This window comes from Theobroma cacao, chromosome 5, assembly GCF_000208745.1.
Source record: "Theobroma cacao cultivar B97-61/B2 chromosome 5, Criollo_cocoa_genome_V2, whole genome shotgun sequence".
NCBI lineage: Eukaryota > Viridiplantae > Streptophyta > Magnoliopsida > Malvales > Malvaceae > Theobroma > Theobroma cacao.
In genome coordinates, this window is record NC_030854.1 from 33481817 (window position 1) to 33500691 (window position 18875).

Sequence of the window (18875 nt, forward strand, 5' to 3'; positions counted from 1 at the left end):
TAGGTGAGAGAATATCCCGAGTCCCACCAGTATGATGGGCGGATTCGGAAAATATCCTCAATAAAAGGTTATTTGTCCGGCATTTTTATCTCACGCCATGCATTTCATCTTGCCACCCATTTGCATTCCATTTTAGGTTAAATAGGAGATAAAATAAAAAATAATAATTAAGGAAATCTAATGAAATTAAAAATTAAAGCCCAATAGGATAATCTAAAAATGGCACCGTTCATGGAACAGGCGTCCGAGGGGTGCTAATCCTTCCCCGGGCGTAACCGTACTCCCGAACCTAGATCCAAAAAATTGTAGACCGATTTAAGGTTATTTTCGGTGGGCTTAAAATTAATTTAAGTTTTCATCGATTAGAATCGAGTCAATAGGTAGCCAATCGCACCTAGTAAAAAAAGATTGGTGGCGACTCCTAATTTAATTTTTAGTGAGTTTTCACATTCACGTCTAGCGGTCAGGTTCCCGGACCCGCACGTTACGACAAATATTAATAAGAGTAAACCCTGTTAACTTTGGTTTGAAGCAACACCACTTCAATATTCATATAGGTGGAATTTGTTATTATGCCTCTGTTGCTACAAGCATTTAACATTTCCATTAAAAGTCTTTTGCTCATCTTCTCTTTGTAACAGTTGCACTGAATATTCTAGAACGAGGCTTTTTAATATTAAAATTCAATGCATAAACAGCATATAGTAACTTGTTATTTCTCACTGAACTTTTATTGTTAGTTTTGCTAACTCAAAGTTAGGTTTCCATTACTAACACATTTAAGTTAAGGGTTTTAGCGCCATTCTACTAGATGTTGATTTTTCAAGCTCTCTTGGCAAAGCTTTGATAAGTGGATAAGCCAAATTCTTGCAAGATTTAACATAAACTACTGTTACAACGCCATTTGAGATTAATTCTTTTATGTAGGCATGTCGCAGACTTATGTATTTAAACTTTCTATTATAAATCTTATTGTAGGCTACACACATTATAGCCTCACTGTCACAATATATGGAAATGGCTGGCATCAGTTATGGCTACAATTTTATATCTAATAACAAATTTCTCAACCATTCCATTTCCTTCTCAGTAGCTACTAATGCTAAAATTAAGATTCTATTGTAGAATTTATTATAGACACATTTGTCAAACTAATTGATCTTGTAGCTATTAGATAGAACAACCTCATCAAACTTTGATGTCATTGTTTAAGTGCTTGTTTTAATCCAAACAAGGATTTTACAAGTTTACACGCATCCTTTCTTTCTTAATTGACACCATTGCACCTTATTGTATAATCAGAATATCAAATTAACATAACAATGTATATGTTTATACAAGCATCATTGTACCTTTATTGCACAATAGGAATGTCAGGTCAAAGATATTGAATATCTATGTTACACCATTATGTCTTTGATGAGAAAATAAAAATGCACTATATATCAAGATGTTAAATTTACATATTGGCACCATTATACCTTTATATATAATAGGAATGCTATATGCCTACCTATCACATGGACCTTCATGGTATTTACATATTGACATCATTATATCTTAGTGTATAATAAAAATACCATATGCCCATGCCTTATGTCTTCCATCACATGAGCTTCATCAACTCAAGATGGTTAACTTTAGGATGCATCCCTTCTTTCTTGTTTTTCTTTTGCCTTTTTTCACACATCTTTTGCACCAATAACTCTTTAAAATTGTTAGAAAAATAGTATAAGAAAAAAAAGTAAGAAGGCTTGAGGCGTGCTAAAACACACTACCTTTAAAGAGTGTTGTCTACTATAGAGATTTGCAGACAAAGACTCTTCAAGATAAAACAAGCATATTGCATAATTCTTTTAAAGGTTTAAGTCTATCTTGAAAGTACGTTCCTTTTATAGAAACTGAAAAGTTGTGTCTGTTGTGTTTTAACAGATATGTCTGTTGTGTTTCAATAGTTGTGTTTGTTGAAAACACTTTTATTTATTTAAAGGGTTACGTTTTAATACATCTTGAATAATTATCTTCCAACGTGAGACTATCAAATATTACAAACTATCCAACAATAATTAATTCACGAGAATTAACCCAAGAGAAGAATCCACCAAAAGAGAGGTACCTTCACTGCCATCCTGATAGTCTGTCCTTGAACTTCTTCACCACTGGCTCCCATGCGTTCATGCTTCTTGCGTATCCTTGGGTAGGCAAAAGGCAATGATCCAATCTGATATCTGAGGATTTGCCAAAGTTGATTTTCAATCTTGATGTCATTGCAAAACACCTTAGCATTGGCTTGATAATATTGCTTGCACCTTCCTCATTTGCTTGTTTGTCTTGTACAATGGCTCTTCACTTATTTTACTCTAATTTGATCAAGATTTTTATGTTTCTTGTATTTTGAAGTCAAATGCCCAAAATAAATCATATCAAATGCCAAACTTTAACCAATCTCCCATTTGTTATTTTTTGTATGTATAATTTTATCAATTTATTAGTTTTGGTTTTTAGTTTCAGTTTTCTTTTGACCACTTTTAATTCTGATTAAAATGAATTTTAAAAAATGGAAAAAATTCACATTCTAGAAGAAACTAATTGGAAAATTAGGATGAGTAACAAAAATGTGTTAGCTTCAGTTAAATTTGGTAAAAACAATGAATTGACAGGGTACTATTCGTTCGTTTACAAGGTCTACATCTGTTGGATAAAAACTGCTTCTCTCTTGCCAACCTGTGTTATATATAAATGCAAGAGATTATGGGTTTCAAACACATTACAAATAATAGAAGAAGAACAAAAAGGAAAAGGAAGAATAACAGCTATGAAGAATCTGGGTGTCTCCGTTATCTTCATTTTAGCTCTCCTCTTCACTGTTGGTAAATATGTTTTGCATTTGACCCATCCATGATATTTTATAGATTCATATCAATGCAAATATTATGACAATTCCGTAGCAATGTATGCATATTGTTTAAACGTTGTTGAGTAAATCTATTCAATATAGTTTATTGCATACACAGGAAATGAGGTGAAAGCACAAGATCAAGGAAAAGTTTGTGCTGTACCATTTGGTCTTCCAAATTGTAAGGATGCTACATGCAACAGCTCGTGCCAGAGAAAATTCCCACCGAATGGAAATGGGATATGTCAAGGTGGGGTTACTTGTCTTTGCTTCCACCCTTGCTAAATTTGTCCAAATGCAATTGAATAATGTCAAGATCATTTATCATAAGTCGAATAAATTTCCGAAATCTCGTTTGCATCGTTGCATGCAGTAGTCGATGCAAATAAGTAATTATATATATATATATATATATATATGTATGTATGTATATATATTATTGAAGTCCAATAAAATCGAGATCTCCATCATTTGTATTGCAGGCTGGTATTACTTTCATTTATATGGATATGTGCAATTATTCATTGGGTTTGGTCAGACCATTTCAAACCATGCTATTTCATGGATATTTTAGTGTTTTTGAAACAAAAAATGGAATCTTACCAATAAAGGCCCTTTATTTTTTTTATTCTTCTTTCTAATTAGGTTACTAAAGGGTAATAGTACACTTAAATTCTTATTTAAATGATCCAACCACACAAAACCGAAGGGTGAAAAAAAAAGGGATGAGAGGAAATTGAAAAGAAGAATAATATTTTATTATGGATCGTTTACTATGTTTTCAAATACCTAATCATACCAAAAAGGTGGCAACAAAAAAATAGCGAGTAATTAATTTGATTATTTCGGCAATTTTATATAAATTATGTGCCTAAAAATATTTATTTAACAATAAAATTATTTATTATAAAATAAAATGCACAAAATAAAGAGGTATAACTACTTAATTAATTATAAGATGCAAGTCAATAACAAAATATGAAGATGAATAATTAAAATTAAAAATCAAAAAAAAAAAAAACAATGATAAATTATTGAGAGCACATTAAACATATCAAATATGTGAATTAATGTTCAACATCTCTTTTACCGACTAGGTAATATTAGATTATAATGAATATTGGTTCAATTTTGAGAACTTCTATGGATGGAAATTTTATTTCATCAGAGAAGGAAGAGGGGACAGGTTGGATGTTGATCTTGCAAGGTTAAATTTTAATGGTGGAAACAACTCAGAGATGGATATAACTCGTATTGTTGCAAAGATTTGTTAATGATAGATCTTTCACTCTTGATGATACTATTAATTAAATGTCTTGTTAGTCGATTTTTCTTTATTTTTTTCATTTTCCCTTTAATTTTCATAGGATTTGGCCATTCAAATAAAAAGGACAAATTTATGGATTTTTCAGCTTATATTTTAAAGAGCAAAAAGAAACTTATTAGAAAAGAAATAGGAATATCTGTAAGTTTTCATCCTCTCTTTTGATCTTTTGCTATTGAATATTTTCCAAGCAGATAAAAACATAAAAATTAACAAAAACATAGTTCATGTAAATAGAAAGGCAAGTATACAAGGGGAAGGATGTTGATCCAATTGATTAATTGACTTTGAATTTTGATTCATTATTCATTTGCATCAGCATATGCAAACCAAGAAGATGATTTTATTTGAGTTTGAAAGGATTTTGGCATTGTTGAGTTGCAGTAGTGAACCCATAGGCCATAGCCAAAAGCAAAAGAAAATGAAAAAGAAAGTTAGCAAGGGTGGAAGCAAAGACAAATAGAATCACCTCGGCACATTCCATTCCCATTTGGAGGAAATCTGCTCTCGCATGACCTCTTGCATACAGCATCATTACAATTGGGAAATCGAAAGGGTATAGCACATACTCTTCCTTGATCTTCCGCCATTACCATATTTCCTGTACTCACTAAACCAAATTTAATGCTTAATTTAATTATTTTAAGTTAATTTGAAATCAAACATCGACGAATGGATAAATATAAAGATATATTATTTACCAACAGAGAAGAAGAGAACAAAAATGAAAATAGCTGAGATTTGCAAATTCTTCATGATTTAATTTTTTTTTCCTGTGATTCCAAGATTGAGTCAAACTCGTGATTTATTTTCATCCCATAATCTTTGGCACTTATAGCACAATTTTGGGGTAGGTGGGACCAAGGCATTCATTGTCTCTTAAATTTTCCACTTATTAAAATGGCACCATATCCTGCCAATTAATTGCAAACGCCAAGTAGTCTACCCAATTTCTAAGTTTGTTGTGTTCATAAATATGCTTTGTACGAATGATAATATTACATTTATTTTCTATTCCGAGAGTAAAATCATGAGTTTGTCTTTGCTTAATTTACTCTGATTTAATCAAGATTCTTTTTGTTTATTGAAATTTGAAACCAAATGACCTTAAATAATCAAATTGAATAATTTATGCTAGGATTTTTGTATGATATTGGGTTATTTAAATTTTAACTAATCAAATTGAATAATGTTTTAGTGACACTTCTATCCCGCAGATAGTTTTTGTACAATCTGCTGGTCATAAAAGTTTCCAAGGCCGCCGCCTCATCTTTAACACTTCTTAGACAAGACTTTAATCGGCTTGTACTCTTTAAACTTCATGTTTTTTCATAAAACTTCCAGTGTTATCAATTTAGTAATTTTGATTTTAATTTTAATTTTCAGTTAAACAATTTTATATGAACAAAATGAACTTTAAAAAATAAATTATATCACAGCATACGGATCTAAGAATTCGACTTATCGAAGTGAAATAGAGTTCGCATAAATTGTTAATTTCAAATTTGTTTATTTTAATCCACACCGTAATACAGTTGAATTTATATAATTAAATATGCTGATATGATGTTTTGATCAAATTGACATGATAATTTTTTATTAATATAACGTTCATTATGTATTGATGTGACATAATCATACTAAGATAGCATTAATTAGATTGACAATGCTAATGTAACACTTCTTGATGTGATAAAAATACTAATGTGACAATTACGGATAGATAAAACATCATAACCCCAAATTAACACATATTAACAAAACACACAATAATTTAAAACAAAACACACAAGCAAGCTTCAAACCTAAAGAAGAAGATTTTTTTGAATGAAACTAAAAGACTAAAATGGAAAAAATAAAGGGTAAAAAAAAGAACTTTCAGAGGATCAAACAAAAGGGAATCTAAAAGAAGTTAAAAGTGTGTACGCTTGGTACTTACAATTGCAAGGATTCGACTTTCCCCGGTCCAACCGTCAGTCATAGGTTCTATACACCCACTTGAAATTAGATTCATCATCATTATCTTCCACTCTGCTTAATAAGATGACTCTGATTGCTGGCTGAGCCATACTCTGCGCTCCACAGATTTGCTCAATAATCTCACTCGAAACATCCCTCAAACAAACTTTTCTGAGATCAGGTAGATCACTTCCCCAAGCATGTGGTAATTTCACAAACTTTGGGCATTCTCGTATGTTTAGCTCCTGAAGACCAGGCATGACTCCTTTATTTATCACAATGTCTTTCAGCCCAGGGAATTTCTGTATTCTTAAAACCTTAAGCTTTTGGAACCCTTGAAGAAAGCATAACCGCTCTCCCTCGAACGCATTCACGAGTGTAATTCGTCCCAGGTTAGGCAATGCTTGGATGTGAGTGAGAAAACCTTCTTCCCTCAATCTAGACCAATGTAGTCTCAGACATGTGAGGTTTTGGAGGGACTTAAACCAGTGCGGCAGCTTCTCCAATTTCCCAGCCAGAACAAGTTTCTCAAGGCAAGGAGGAGCTTCGACAAGTTGATCCATCTTCAATCGCTCCTCCTTATTACACGACATCACCATTAAGTAGCGAAGGAGGCTTATTTTTCCAATGGAGAAGCACAGGTCTTTTTCATTAGCTTCCTTGACATTCGCAAAGCAAAGCCTTTTTAGCTGCGTCATTTTGCTGAGATTTTTTATGAAGGTGTCCCCTGCTTCCGCAAAAGTCAACACTTGTAAGCTCTTTACCAAGAAGATGTTGGATGGTAAACGCATGCCGACCCAACGGTCATAGTCCGTCCCTCTAATATTGAAACGGTAAACAATTAGATGCCGCAGGTTTTTCAACTTCACGATTCCTGGCGGAAGCTCTTCAATTTGGGTTTCCTTGAGGAACAAGGACTGTAAGTTACAAAGCTTTCCGATCGATTTTGGAAGCTCCTTCACTTGAGTCCCTGTTAAGTTCAGATATCTCAAATTGAATAAATTTACCACTTCACCTGGGAGTTGGTTGATTGGGGCATCTTGTAAATCCAACACTCTCAACAATTTAAAACCAGATGGCAAGCTATTACAGGAAGACTTAGAGATTTCATCAACAGCAAAAACAAACAATGAACGAAGTTTTGATATACCCTTTCCTGCTTTCATCTCTTTATCCCTTACCTCAATTGACAAACGGTGAATTCCATTGTCTCCTACTACAACTGCTTCTTTCCTATCAGATATGGCGACAAACTTTTCTGTTTCTGATATGGAAACCGCAAGCTCTCGCAGAATGTCGTGCATCTTACATGTTTGCGGCCTTCCAGATTCATTCCTCTTTGTAACTTGAAGCAAGCCTCGAGAAATCAATTCCGTCAGGTATCTCTCAGCTACTACTTCTGGTGTTGCTCCTGTAACTGGCTCCACAAAGCCTTCTGCCATCCAGAGTCTAATGAGCCTGTTTCGCCTAATCAGATAATCTTCTGGGAATATGCAACAGTATAAAAAACAATGCTTAAGTCGGTAAGGCAGATGATAGTAACTAAGCAGTAAGATACACTTCACTGCTTCCAGCTCAGGGTTGTTGCTTAGCTCCCAATTTAAGTTGTCATGGACATTTCTCCATTCTGCTAGGAACTTCTTGGAAGACAACAAACCTCCCAAAGCCACAATAGCTAACGGCAAGCCTTTACATTTTTCAGCTAGGTTCCTCGCTAAAGAATCAAGATATGGTGGACATTGACCAAGATTGCTTGGGAAAGCTTTCATGCAGAAAAGCGTCCAAGCCTCCTTGTCTCTTAAGGGCTTAAGTTCAAGGACGTGGTTTACAATCCCAAATTGGAAAAAAGCAACCTCTTTCATTCGTGTAGTAAGCATGATCCGACTTCCATTCCTTCCATTAGGAAGGACTCTGCTTATCTGTTGCCAGAGGTTGAGGCTCCAAACATCATCTAACACAATAAGATACCTCTTTGCCTGCAAGTACTTCTCAAGTTTCTCCCCCAAATCCCTGTAACTCAGGGCGTTCAGGTTCACAGGAGTTTGTTCATTTGCCTTCATGTAAATTTCTTTGATCATGGATCTAAGCAATTCTTCAATTGCATATTGTTGTGAGACAGTGATCCAGGCACAAAAGTCAAAATGCTGATTGACAACTTGTTTATTGAAGGTGTTAGCAACAAGAGTAGTTTTGCCTAAACCACCCATCCCTGTCACAGAAATCACAGTTCTTTCAAGGTCTCCATTCGTCAACCAACCCAATAACTCGCGTTGAGTCTTTTTGATGCCCACAAGATCATCATCTTTAAGAAAAAGAGAAGATTCACTCTCATTTTTCAGCCAATTAAGATCACAATTGCCAAGCATTCCTTGTAAATTTTTATCCTTCACTTCTAATTGATAAACCCCGTATCGCTGGCTTCTCTCTGGAATGCTTTTAATCTCCTTATTGATATCTTGTAACTTTTTAGCAAATCTATCCTTCATCCATAGATTCTGCGGAACCTGAATACCCTTTAGGAAAAAACTTGTGAATGTATACCCCCACCTCCATTGTTGTTGCCTGTTCATGTCATACATGTACTTGTCAATGATATCTTCTACTTGATGAGCAATTTCTCGCACACCTACCACCCAATCATTCTCTGCCTTGCTCTGCACTACTCTAGTTCTATCAGCATCCTCAAGAAAGGATCTCATGCTAGTCAGCTCAAGCTTGAGTTCATTGATTTCATCATGAACCCCACTCAGCAATGATGCTTCGTTTTCCATGATGGAAAGTATCCTACCCAATAAGAGATCTGTTGCGCTTAAAGCCATTTCTATTTTGGCAATAAAAACTATAGCACATCAGTATTATAAATTTTTTTAAAACAATAATATAAAAAACACTAATGTCAAAAATATTTTTTTTAAGCCAAGAATCAAAATATGCAATTCTGAAAACTAATAAGATAATAGGAAAAGAAAAAACGTACCTAGTCAAGTATTGGTTGGATCTGATTTATGGAATATATGGCCAAATTTCAGTTATGAGTTTTTGAGAGATGAAGAAATCTACAAAAGTAAGGGGTGGAAGCATTATACCATTATATTTGTATAGGAAAACGAAGCAAAAAATAACAACGAACCGCGTATGCATGAGTAGAAGATGGAATTGCAGAAATCAAAGTCAACTGAAGACTAAAGAAGAACCCTGGAAAGACGAAAGGAACATGAAACTTCATCACCACCACCCACTATAACCCATTAGAGCATCAGCATCATCACACATCATCATCATCATACAATTAATAAATGAATTTTGTGATATGTAGTCAAGGCACGTGTTAATTACTAAGTCCCTGCTAATAAGAAACAAAGCAAGAATGAGATGTTAATTTATCATTACGCTAATTACTAGGGCCCTGCTAATAAGGATAAGTCATTTGTTGCATTAGCAATTTCCTTTTTCTTTTTTTGGCCCTTGGATTGTGATGCATGTAATCTTTTTCCCCAAGTATATGGTTGTATGAATGATAATATATCATTTGTTTTCTATCCTAGGAATGAAGTCATGAGTTTGTCTTGTTCATTGACTCTCGTCTTTTTTTTTTTACTAGTATACCAGTTGTATTATTGATAAAAGTATGATGCGTGGAGTTACAGCATCCAGAATTGTGAGCATCTAGACCAACTCGGGGACTAACGCAATTACAAAGCAGTACCTCAAACTAACAACACCCAGAGTTAACAAGGTCAGAATCCCACTATTTTCTATTACAAATTAACGACCCAGAAGAACCAACTATACTTTCAGGGAATCACTTAAGAAAAACCGATTACCAGCACATGAATTCGGGCCTGACATTCATACCTTTACGGGGCATTTGGGAAATCAAAACACCTTTCCCACCGCATCATCTCGGCAAATATCAGCTACCAGGGAGAACCCTCACTTTCAGCTGCTGTGTTTTCTTCTCAGTGGGCCAGGAGAATCTCGCACTTGTGAAATGATGTAGATATTGGGTCAGTTAAATACTTGCTGATCAGTAGTAAAAAAATTTCTTCTTCTTTTCCATTTCTTCACATCTGTTCTTTGTTTTTTTTTGTTTTTTACATTGTATCACCAAATATGCATGCCTAACTTTAACCAATCTCCAATTTGTTATTTTTGTATGTATGAATTTGTCAATTTATCGGTTTTGATTTTTAGTTTCAGTTTTCTTTTAACCACTTTTAATTGTGATTAAAATGAATTTTAAAAATGAAAAAAAAAAAAAAAAAAATTCTAGAAGAAACTAATTGGAAAATTAGGATGAGCAACGAAAATGTGTTAGCATCAGTTAAGTTTGGTGAAAACAATGAATTGACGGGGTAATATTCCTTCTTTGACAAAGTCTAAAGGGAAAAAAAAATTTTAACCCTAAAAAAAAAGTGTGTTTGGANGTAATATTCCTTCTTTGACAAAGTCTAAAGGGAAAAAAAAATTTTAACCCTAAAAAAAAAGTGTGTTTGGAAATAATCCTTTAAATAATTTTAATTATTTTTAATCAACAAAATACATTTTGAGATAAAAATACTCTTAATGAGACATCCTTGTTGATATGCACTCTCAAATACGCGAAAAAATGAGAAGAAGATAAATATACAAAGAATTTACTTACATTTACTTTTCTGCAAAACATCTTTTTTTTTTTTGAGAATCTTGTGCATAAGAAAATAATATTGTATGAGATGATTTTTCAAATATTTCGGACATGACATTGAGATAATAGGAGAAGAGTGAGATTAAACCGAATAAGAAACTGATCGTGACGAATCGAAAGCTTCAAGAATGATGTGAAACCAGAAATCCCGTTTACGGTAGTAAATCGAAAGGAGAAATATGTGAATTCGAAGCACGAAATGGTCGTGTTACAACAAGCCATATATGACACTGCTGTGTTATGGCAGGGTTTAAAGTTTGTGAAACGGCATGTTGGGAATGTGTGATACAGTATGGTGGGAATATGTGACACAGCTGTGAGACGATAGGGTTTAGAGTTTGTGACACGCCATGTAGGGAAAATGTGACACGACGGGGTGAGAAAATGTGACAAGACTCAGAGGGAATATGTGAGATGACATGGTGAGAATATGTGACACGCTAGTGTGAGAATGTGGCACGCCATGGTGTGCATATGTGACATGCCATGGAGAGAATTAGTGAGAGGGCATGGTGGGCATATGTGACATGGCAGGGTTTAGAATTTGTGACACACCATGGAGGGAATCTGTGACATGCCATGGAGAAAATCTGTGACATGCCATGGTACAAAGTTTGTGACACGCCATGGTGATAATATGTAACATGGCATGGTGAGCATATGTGACACGACAAGGTTCAGAGTTTGTGACACGCCATGGAAGGAATATATGACACGTCATTGTGTGCATATGTGACATGCCACGGTGAAAATCTGTGACATATCATGGTGAGCATATGTGACATGGCTGTGACACGACAGGATTCAGAATTTGTGACACGCCATGGAGGGAATCAGTGACATTAGAGGGTTTAGAGTTTGTGACAAGCCATGGAGGGAATATGTGACACGCCATGATTTATAGTGTGTGACATGGCGTTACTTGAACAGCTGACACGCCATGGTTTGAAGTAGAAAAAGAAAAAAACGGGCAAATACCAATAACAAGGAAACCGATTGGACTTCCGCTGAATGAATGAAATGAATAAATGAATATTATAAAGCCATTTCATTTTAAATAATTAAATACTTTTCAAAATTCGCAAACATCTATGTGAAGGAAGTAAGAGAGTTTGATTCATTCTTCATTCCCAAAGGTACCAAAGTGTTCGACTTCGTTCTTTGCAAGCTTGACGACACCACAACACCAGCAACAATGTCGGTTATCAGTGAAGAGGTCAATGAGTCTGAAATTAAAAGTTTCTTCTGTTTGTTAATTTTTTTGTTGTTTGATATGTTCGTGTTTTTTGCAATTATTATGTTTAAACTGTTTTCTTCATGGTTTCATGGTTTTTGGGGTTAAGTTGTAGTGGGTTTATTGGTTTTTGGGATGTAGTGTGTCACGACATTGGTTATTTTAGGGCAGTTCATGTAACGAGTCAGTAATAACAGTGATTGGCGTGTCACATGCCATAGTTGCGTCTCCCTACTTTGGGTATTTTACGCCAGTTCGTGTAAGGAGACAGTAATTATAGTGATTGGCGTGTCAACTTTGGCGTGTAACAACATTTGACTTGATACGCATGGCGTGTAACAATATTTTACTTGATATATATGGCATGTTACAACATTTTACTTGATACACATGGTGTGTAACAACATTTTACAACATTTGACTTGATACACAAGGCGTGTAACAACATTGTACTTGATATGCATGAGGTGTTACAACATTTTTCTTAATACGCATGGCGTGTTACAACATTTTACTTGATATGCATGGCGTGTAACAACATTTTACTTGATATGCATGGCGTGTATAACATTTTACTTGATATGCATTGGGTGTTACAACATTTTACTTGATATGCATGGCGTGTAACAATATTTTACTTGATACGCATGGCGTGTAACAATATTTATTTCTTTTTTCAGTATGGGTTAACTCACTTGTGCATGTGTGCCATGTTTTGTAGATGCAGTGCAGACAGTATGAGGATCTTGACAGTTTGCTTAATGTGTCAAGGGATAACTGGGTGTTCAACGTCTCCATTAACACCCACTGTAAGTGGTCTCAATTACATTACATTAATAAGACTCTACAACAGAAAAAAGAGTACGATGCAGTGAAGCGTACGTGCTTTTAAATGCTCCTAGTCATATATCCACAAGGCTACTTTTACACTAGTTTCCTACATAAAATCATGATTCGTCGAATCAGTCAGACAAATTCAATCGACCATGAGCTATGGTTTGCCATTAGCAAGAGCAAGGTGCGTATATCAAAGCAAGAGTTCTGCCTTATCATCAGACTAAAGTTTGGTCAAATGCCCGATGTGTTCACATGATTGTACGAGGTTGTTGCAGATGAAATTCATGCAAGATACTAGGACGGGCAGGAGAGCGTTAAGCTGCAGGCTTTGCTTGATACGTTCTGCAGAGGCAACTTTCAACGACCAATAGACGCGACCAAGATGGCACTCGTTTTGATTGCAAATAATATTTTATTTGGTCAAGACTATAGTAGATAGGTGATGCCTGACTGTTGTCATTGGTGGAGGACATCGACACTTGAAATGTCTTCCCATGGGGCTATTATGTTTAAAAGCTGACCTTGAACTACCTTTTAAAGGGGTTTGAAGTGTCTGCCTTAAACTTGTAGAAAGGAACTCGTTTACGCTACAAAATTTATGGATTCGTATGGGTGATACACGTACTGTCACGTAACTTTTTTCCAGTTTCCTTTTGACAAATTAATTTATGGTTTCACTCATTTATCATTTACGGTATAATAATGATTACATTTGACTTGCAGTTTTGGACAATGGAGGTAATTTCGGCTTTAAGAAAAATAGTTGCACCATCTGGTCCGAAGGACAACATCTACCCACAAATGTGTAGATGGCAATACAATTAGAAGCTAAAAGACTTCTACAAGGCAGTTGAGAAGTTGGAGTCATCTGAGCATGTGAGTGAACAGCTAATAATATTTACTGTGAATTTGTATAATAATTTTTTCAAAAATTTAATCACAATTCTTAATTTGCAGTTGTGGACATTGGAGAAGTTAGAGCCCACTCCAAATGAGGCCAGCCGGGAGTATTTTGTGGACCTTAATGTCTATTTATCTGAGGGCTACCAGTACGTGCCAATAGGGCACATGGAGGATCAGGGGGAGTAGGGCTTAGGTGCGAGGGAAAATAGGAGAAACTTGAAAGAGATATGAGCCACTGCTGGCATGAAGCGGAGACACACTGCCGTTGCTTTAGTTGATGAGCTGTAAGGCCCTGAATTGATGGAAGAAGGGGACGACCATGGTCCATGCAACGAATAGCTGGTAAGGATTATTCTAATGGTTTGTGTTCAACAATTCCTTATGTGATTATTGAATAACATATCTGTGTTTGCAATTGAACCAGGCGACAGCAGCTCTACAACCACCGAGAGGTCCTCTTTAAATGCACAATGGTAACGAGCTGTTGGTAAGATCGGTTCTAACGATTTGTTTTCAACATTTTCACATGTTTATCGATTAACATAGTAATTTTTATTATTATAGTTAATAGAGGTGACAATAGGTCCTCAATGACTGATCGATTCGGCTCAACCGCAAGTGCTAATGAACTACCGATAAGGATATTAAAATTCTAATGGTTAATGTTCAATAATTTCATATATGATTATTGAATAACATAGTAATATATGTTATCACAGTTGACCCATTCTACAAGAGTTGATGAGTTGTAAGGCCCTGAGTTGATGGAAGAAGAGGAAGACCATGGTCCATGCAGCGAATAGCTGGTAAGGATTATTCTAATGGTTTGTGTTCAACAATTCCTTATGTGATTATTGAATAACATATCTGTGTTTGCAGTTGAACCAGGTGACAACAGCTCTACAACCACCGAGAGGTCCTCTTCAAATGCACATTGGTAACGAGTTGTTGGTAAGATCGGTTCTAACTATTTGTTTTCAACATTTTCACATGTTTATCAATTAACATAGTAATTTCTGTTATTACAGTTAATAGAGGTGACAATAGGTCCTCAATGACTGATCGGTTTGGCTCAACCGCAAGTGCTAATGAACTGCCGATAAGGATATTAAAATTCTAATGGTTAATGTTCAATAATTTCATATATGATTATTGAATAACACAGTAATATATGTTATTACAGTTGACCCATTCTACAAGAGTCAATAACGAAGTAGTCACGAATTGTCAGCTCCGACGGATCATGCGCAAGCATCAAAAAGGCATGTTGGAACTGAAGGCTTCAATTCAGTCATTGACTTTCGTAATGCAGACGCTTGAGGACTGTATCGTTGCTCAGATTCTAGACGACTTGAAATCACAAGTACGTTTTTCTATCTTCGCTCGTATTTTGGTGGTTTACGTTAAGTAAGTATACTTTTTTTTTTATTCTCGGTTTATGCTTTATGGTATTTTATAAGCTAACAGATTTTCTCATTTGTCTCATTCTGTAAGGCAATCTTTCATCTGACGATGCTGGTATGGACCACAATGATGCTGATAATGGGCAGCATGATGAACCTAGTGTGAACATTCATGATGATGTTGTTGGTGCTGACGGATAAAGCGTAACACATGTTGATGATGTTGTGGATGATGCTATGGCAAGGGGAATGACCCTTCAATCAGATGTTCCTGAAGGAGAGCATCTTTCTCAAGCTGAAGGAGACCATGCATTTGTTGAAGCAGCAGCGTGAGGGGATGGGAACCTTGCATCACTTCAGGCTGAAGGGGACCATCTTTGTCAGTGCATTCCTAAAGCTAGTGGTTCACGATTATCTTCACAAGGGTCGTTTGATGTCCATCATTGTTTAACATAAATTTCAAACCCAACCAAGCGAGCACGGGTCAAAATGGCAAGCAAATACATGGCCAGCCCGTATGTCGACCCCTCATTAAGCTGTCGGGATCAAAAGAATGCAATAATGGAAGCGTTCGAAGCTTTCAAGAAAGACAAATGTGCAAGGTAAGCTCATAAATAACATTGCAAATATTGTTTTCTAATGAAACATTAATCCACCAAGGCTTTTGAAATTCATTCTGTTACATATGCAAGCGTAACATCGGGATTTTAGGGGATCAAGGGGCTGCCTTTTTCACAACATTAGAGGATCTCAAAGAGGAAATGACAAGTGAACATATAGACACATGCCTCAGTGTACTCTGTAAGTAGATGACAAGGCCAAAGTCGAAGCTGTACAATACTTGTGCATTCGTGGTTGACACGATATTCTTCGTAAGTTTATTTGAAAATTTTTCAATTTAGTAAATACTAAGTTTTGATTTCATTAAGTGTAAGTTAATGTATACATGTTTCACATAACACCATCCATATGCTATACATGGCATTTCCAACTGAAGATGGCCGGTCCACTATGGAAATTCCGAATAAGATGTGGGAGTACGTGGAGGGTGAGAGGTCGACATACGAAAAAAAATGGGAAGATGTCGATTTCATCCTCGCGCCTTGCAATGTGAGCGGGCATTTAGTGGTGGCGAAGATTGACTTAGTGAGGTGGACGATCAAGGTGGTGGACTCTGTAAGAACTTCGGATGCTAAGGATAACGAAGTGCGTGCGGCTCAGATGACACCCCTTACAACAATAATGCCAATCATCGGCCACAAAGTCGGTTATTTTAATAGAACACGTCGAAAGACATGGGATTTGATATCGATGCCATTAGAAATTCATTTGCCAAAATCTAAAGTGCATCGACAGAATGATAGTGTCAGCTGCGGTATGTTCATGATAAGGTACATTGACGATATTTTACAATCAGAATAGATTAGAGATAAACAAAATATGATTGCATATATGCGTCACCAATACGCTATAGAAATTTTTTCCAACAGTTGCGAGAGCGAACATATCGACCTTTGTTCGTACATTTTTTGTATTGTATACATAATTAATTTTATTAATTTTAATATTTGTTCATTTTATACATTAATTTCTCAATTCAAACATAGTGCTTATAAATCTCAAAAGCTTATGTAAATTTAAATTAGAGGAAAGAGGAAATTGTAAGAAATAGTGCAACAACGTGGCGTGTCACCCTATTGGGGCATGGCATGTCACCTTTCAATACAGCAAGAAGTCAGCGTGTCACGTCACGTATCTGCTTCCACTCAGCATGTCACGCCATAAATCTGCAAGAAGTTAGCGTGTCATGCCATAAATCTGCAAGAAGTCAACGTGTCATGTCATAAATCTGCTTGCACTTACTGTGCCACGCCATCAATCTGCTACCACTCAGCGTGTCATAACAATTGGGACCTAGCGTGTCACCCCACAATATTGCAAGAAGTCAGCATGTCATGCCATAAATCTGATTGCACTCATCGTGTCACGTCATCAATCTGCTACCACTCAGCGTGTTACAACAATTAGGGCGTGACGTGTCACTTCACAATACTACAAGAAGTCAGCGTGTCACACCATAAATCTACTTGCACTCACCATGTCATGCCATCAATCTGCTACCACTCAGCTTGTCACAATAATTGGGGCGTGGCGTGTCACCTCACAATACTATAAGAATTCAACGTGTCACTCCATAAATCTACTTGCACTCACCGTGTCACGCCATCAATCTACTACCACTTAGCGTGTTATGACAATTGGGGCGGGGTGTGTCACCCACAATACTGCAACAAGTCAACGTGTCACGCCATAAATAAACATATTCTATTCTTGTTGCTTATTTGACTTTACCTCAAGTAAAAAACTAAGTTAAATAACTAATTTCAAATTTGTTTACTATTATAAATAGAAGAAGAAAGAAATTATTTAGTCATTTTATATTTTTTTATAAAAATGATAAATTAATTTATTTAAAATTATAAACTAATTTATTAATTAATTTACATATTCTACAATCAAATAATCCAGTAAAAAATTATTTATATATATTTTCAACACTTTAAATCTTTTACACTTAAATATTTAAGTTCTTAATAAGCATATCCATTAAGCTATCAATAATAATTATATACTCGAACAGTATAGGGACTTTGCAAGTCTATTCAGTGTTCAAAACTACTGACAAAATGAAATGAATAATCAAATAATATATCTACAAAATTAATGATAAAAATAAAGACTCATCTACAAGAGGAAACTAATAAACACAAAATATGAATGAATGTAAGAAACTGCAAGAGGAAATTGTGAGAAAGGTATTGCACATGGGTTACACATTTAGTTAGACCAACAAGTTGTCTTCATCCACAAGACACTTTACGTTTTCAAACATTGTCCTTTGTATTGGACAGTTGTTGTGTGAGTGATCAGTTGTCTACAACTTGAACATGCTTTCAATCGATGCACTCGTGGAGGGACCGATTAACTTGGAGATGGTGCCGGATTTATGGATGGAACTGCAAATGGGGATGTGCAATTCTGTCTGTTATGCCCGTACCTCTTGCATTGCGAACATCTTAGCGCTCGACTCCCTTCACCAGCCGATGGAATCCTTCTCCTCCTAGATCTTCCCACTTGGCCTCGCCAAGGTAGTGGCAAGACGATAATTTGTTTCACATGATGGGGGATGTCCCATTCACTAGGATGCCCTACCGGACGAATGGACCTCGCATAATCCTCCACCAAAACAGTTGTCTTGTAATAGTCAACGCAGAATTCAATGGCTTCATGTTTGCATTTACTGAAAAATACAATGAACTCAATTTTCAAGCATAATGTAAATACTATGACAATTAAGGTTCAAATAAGAAATAAAGATATTCTGACCTTATTGCTGAAATGGCATGGTTGCATGGTAGTGAATCTGTTTGGAACTCACAACATGAACACGTCTTCCTGGACAGGTTTACAAGTCCATCCATCTTTCCGTCTTTAACTTCGAACTCCACTCGATTGATAAGTTTAACTACAAAGCGATGTGCTTCATTGAACTGTTTGCTCAACTACCTGGCAACTCAAGGGCTGAGGGGCATGGTCACCTTGACAGCCTCTTCATATCAGTCATGGAACCA

At 35.8% G+C, this 18875-nt stretch overlaps 2 protein-coding genes across 6 annotated transcripts; both read right to left on the minus strand.

Moving 5' to 3' along the window:
- On the minus strand, positions 4544-10236 carry LOC18599691 (disease resistance protein RPM1). Of its 5 annotated transcripts, none has more exons than XM_018121461.1 (3): positions 9157-9462; positions 6160-9000; positions 4544-4821 (listed from the first exon to the last, which is right to left on the minus strand). In XM_018121461.1, the coding sequence occupies exon 2, from the start codon at positions 8996-8998 to the stop codon at positions 6194-6196; it is 2805 nt and encodes a 934-aa protein (XP_017976950.1). In that variant the 5' UTR covers positions 8999-9000; positions 9157-9462; the 3' UTR covers positions 4544-4821; positions 6160-6193. The 5 variants fall into 5 exon arrangements, with proteins under 5 accessions (XP_017976950.1, XP_017976949.1, XP_017976947.1 ...); XM_018121460.1 differs by having other exon boundaries at positions 4544-4830; XM_018121458.1 differs by lacking the exon at positions 4544-4821 and adding an exon at positions 10035-10236 and having other exon boundaries at positions 5879-9000; positions 9157-9235.
- LOC108662020 lies at positions 18226-18725 on the minus strand. Its single transcript, XM_018121046.1, has 2 exons — positions 18631-18725; positions 18226-18544 (listed from the first exon to the last, which is right to left on the minus strand). The coding sequence occupies exons 1-2, from the start codon at positions 18723-18725 to the stop codon at positions 18226-18228; spliced, it is 414 nt and encodes a 137-aa protein (XP_017976535.1).

What these genes read in the sequence shown, in the direction of transcription:
- LOC108662020 (XM_018121046.1), bottom strand. Translation starts at nt 18,725, where the DNA reads ATGGATGGACTTGTAAACCTGTCCAGGAAGACGTGTTCATGTTGTGAG. An exon ending in CATGCCATTTCAGCAATAAG is followed by an intron (nt 18,545 to 18,630) that starts GTCAGAATATCT and finishes TGTATTTTTCAG; the next exon opens with TAAATGCAAACATGAAGCCA.
- LOC18599691 (XM_018121461.1), bottom strand. Translation starts at nt 8,998, where the DNA reads ATGGCTTTAAGCGCAACAGATCTCTTATTGGGTAGGATACTTTCCATC.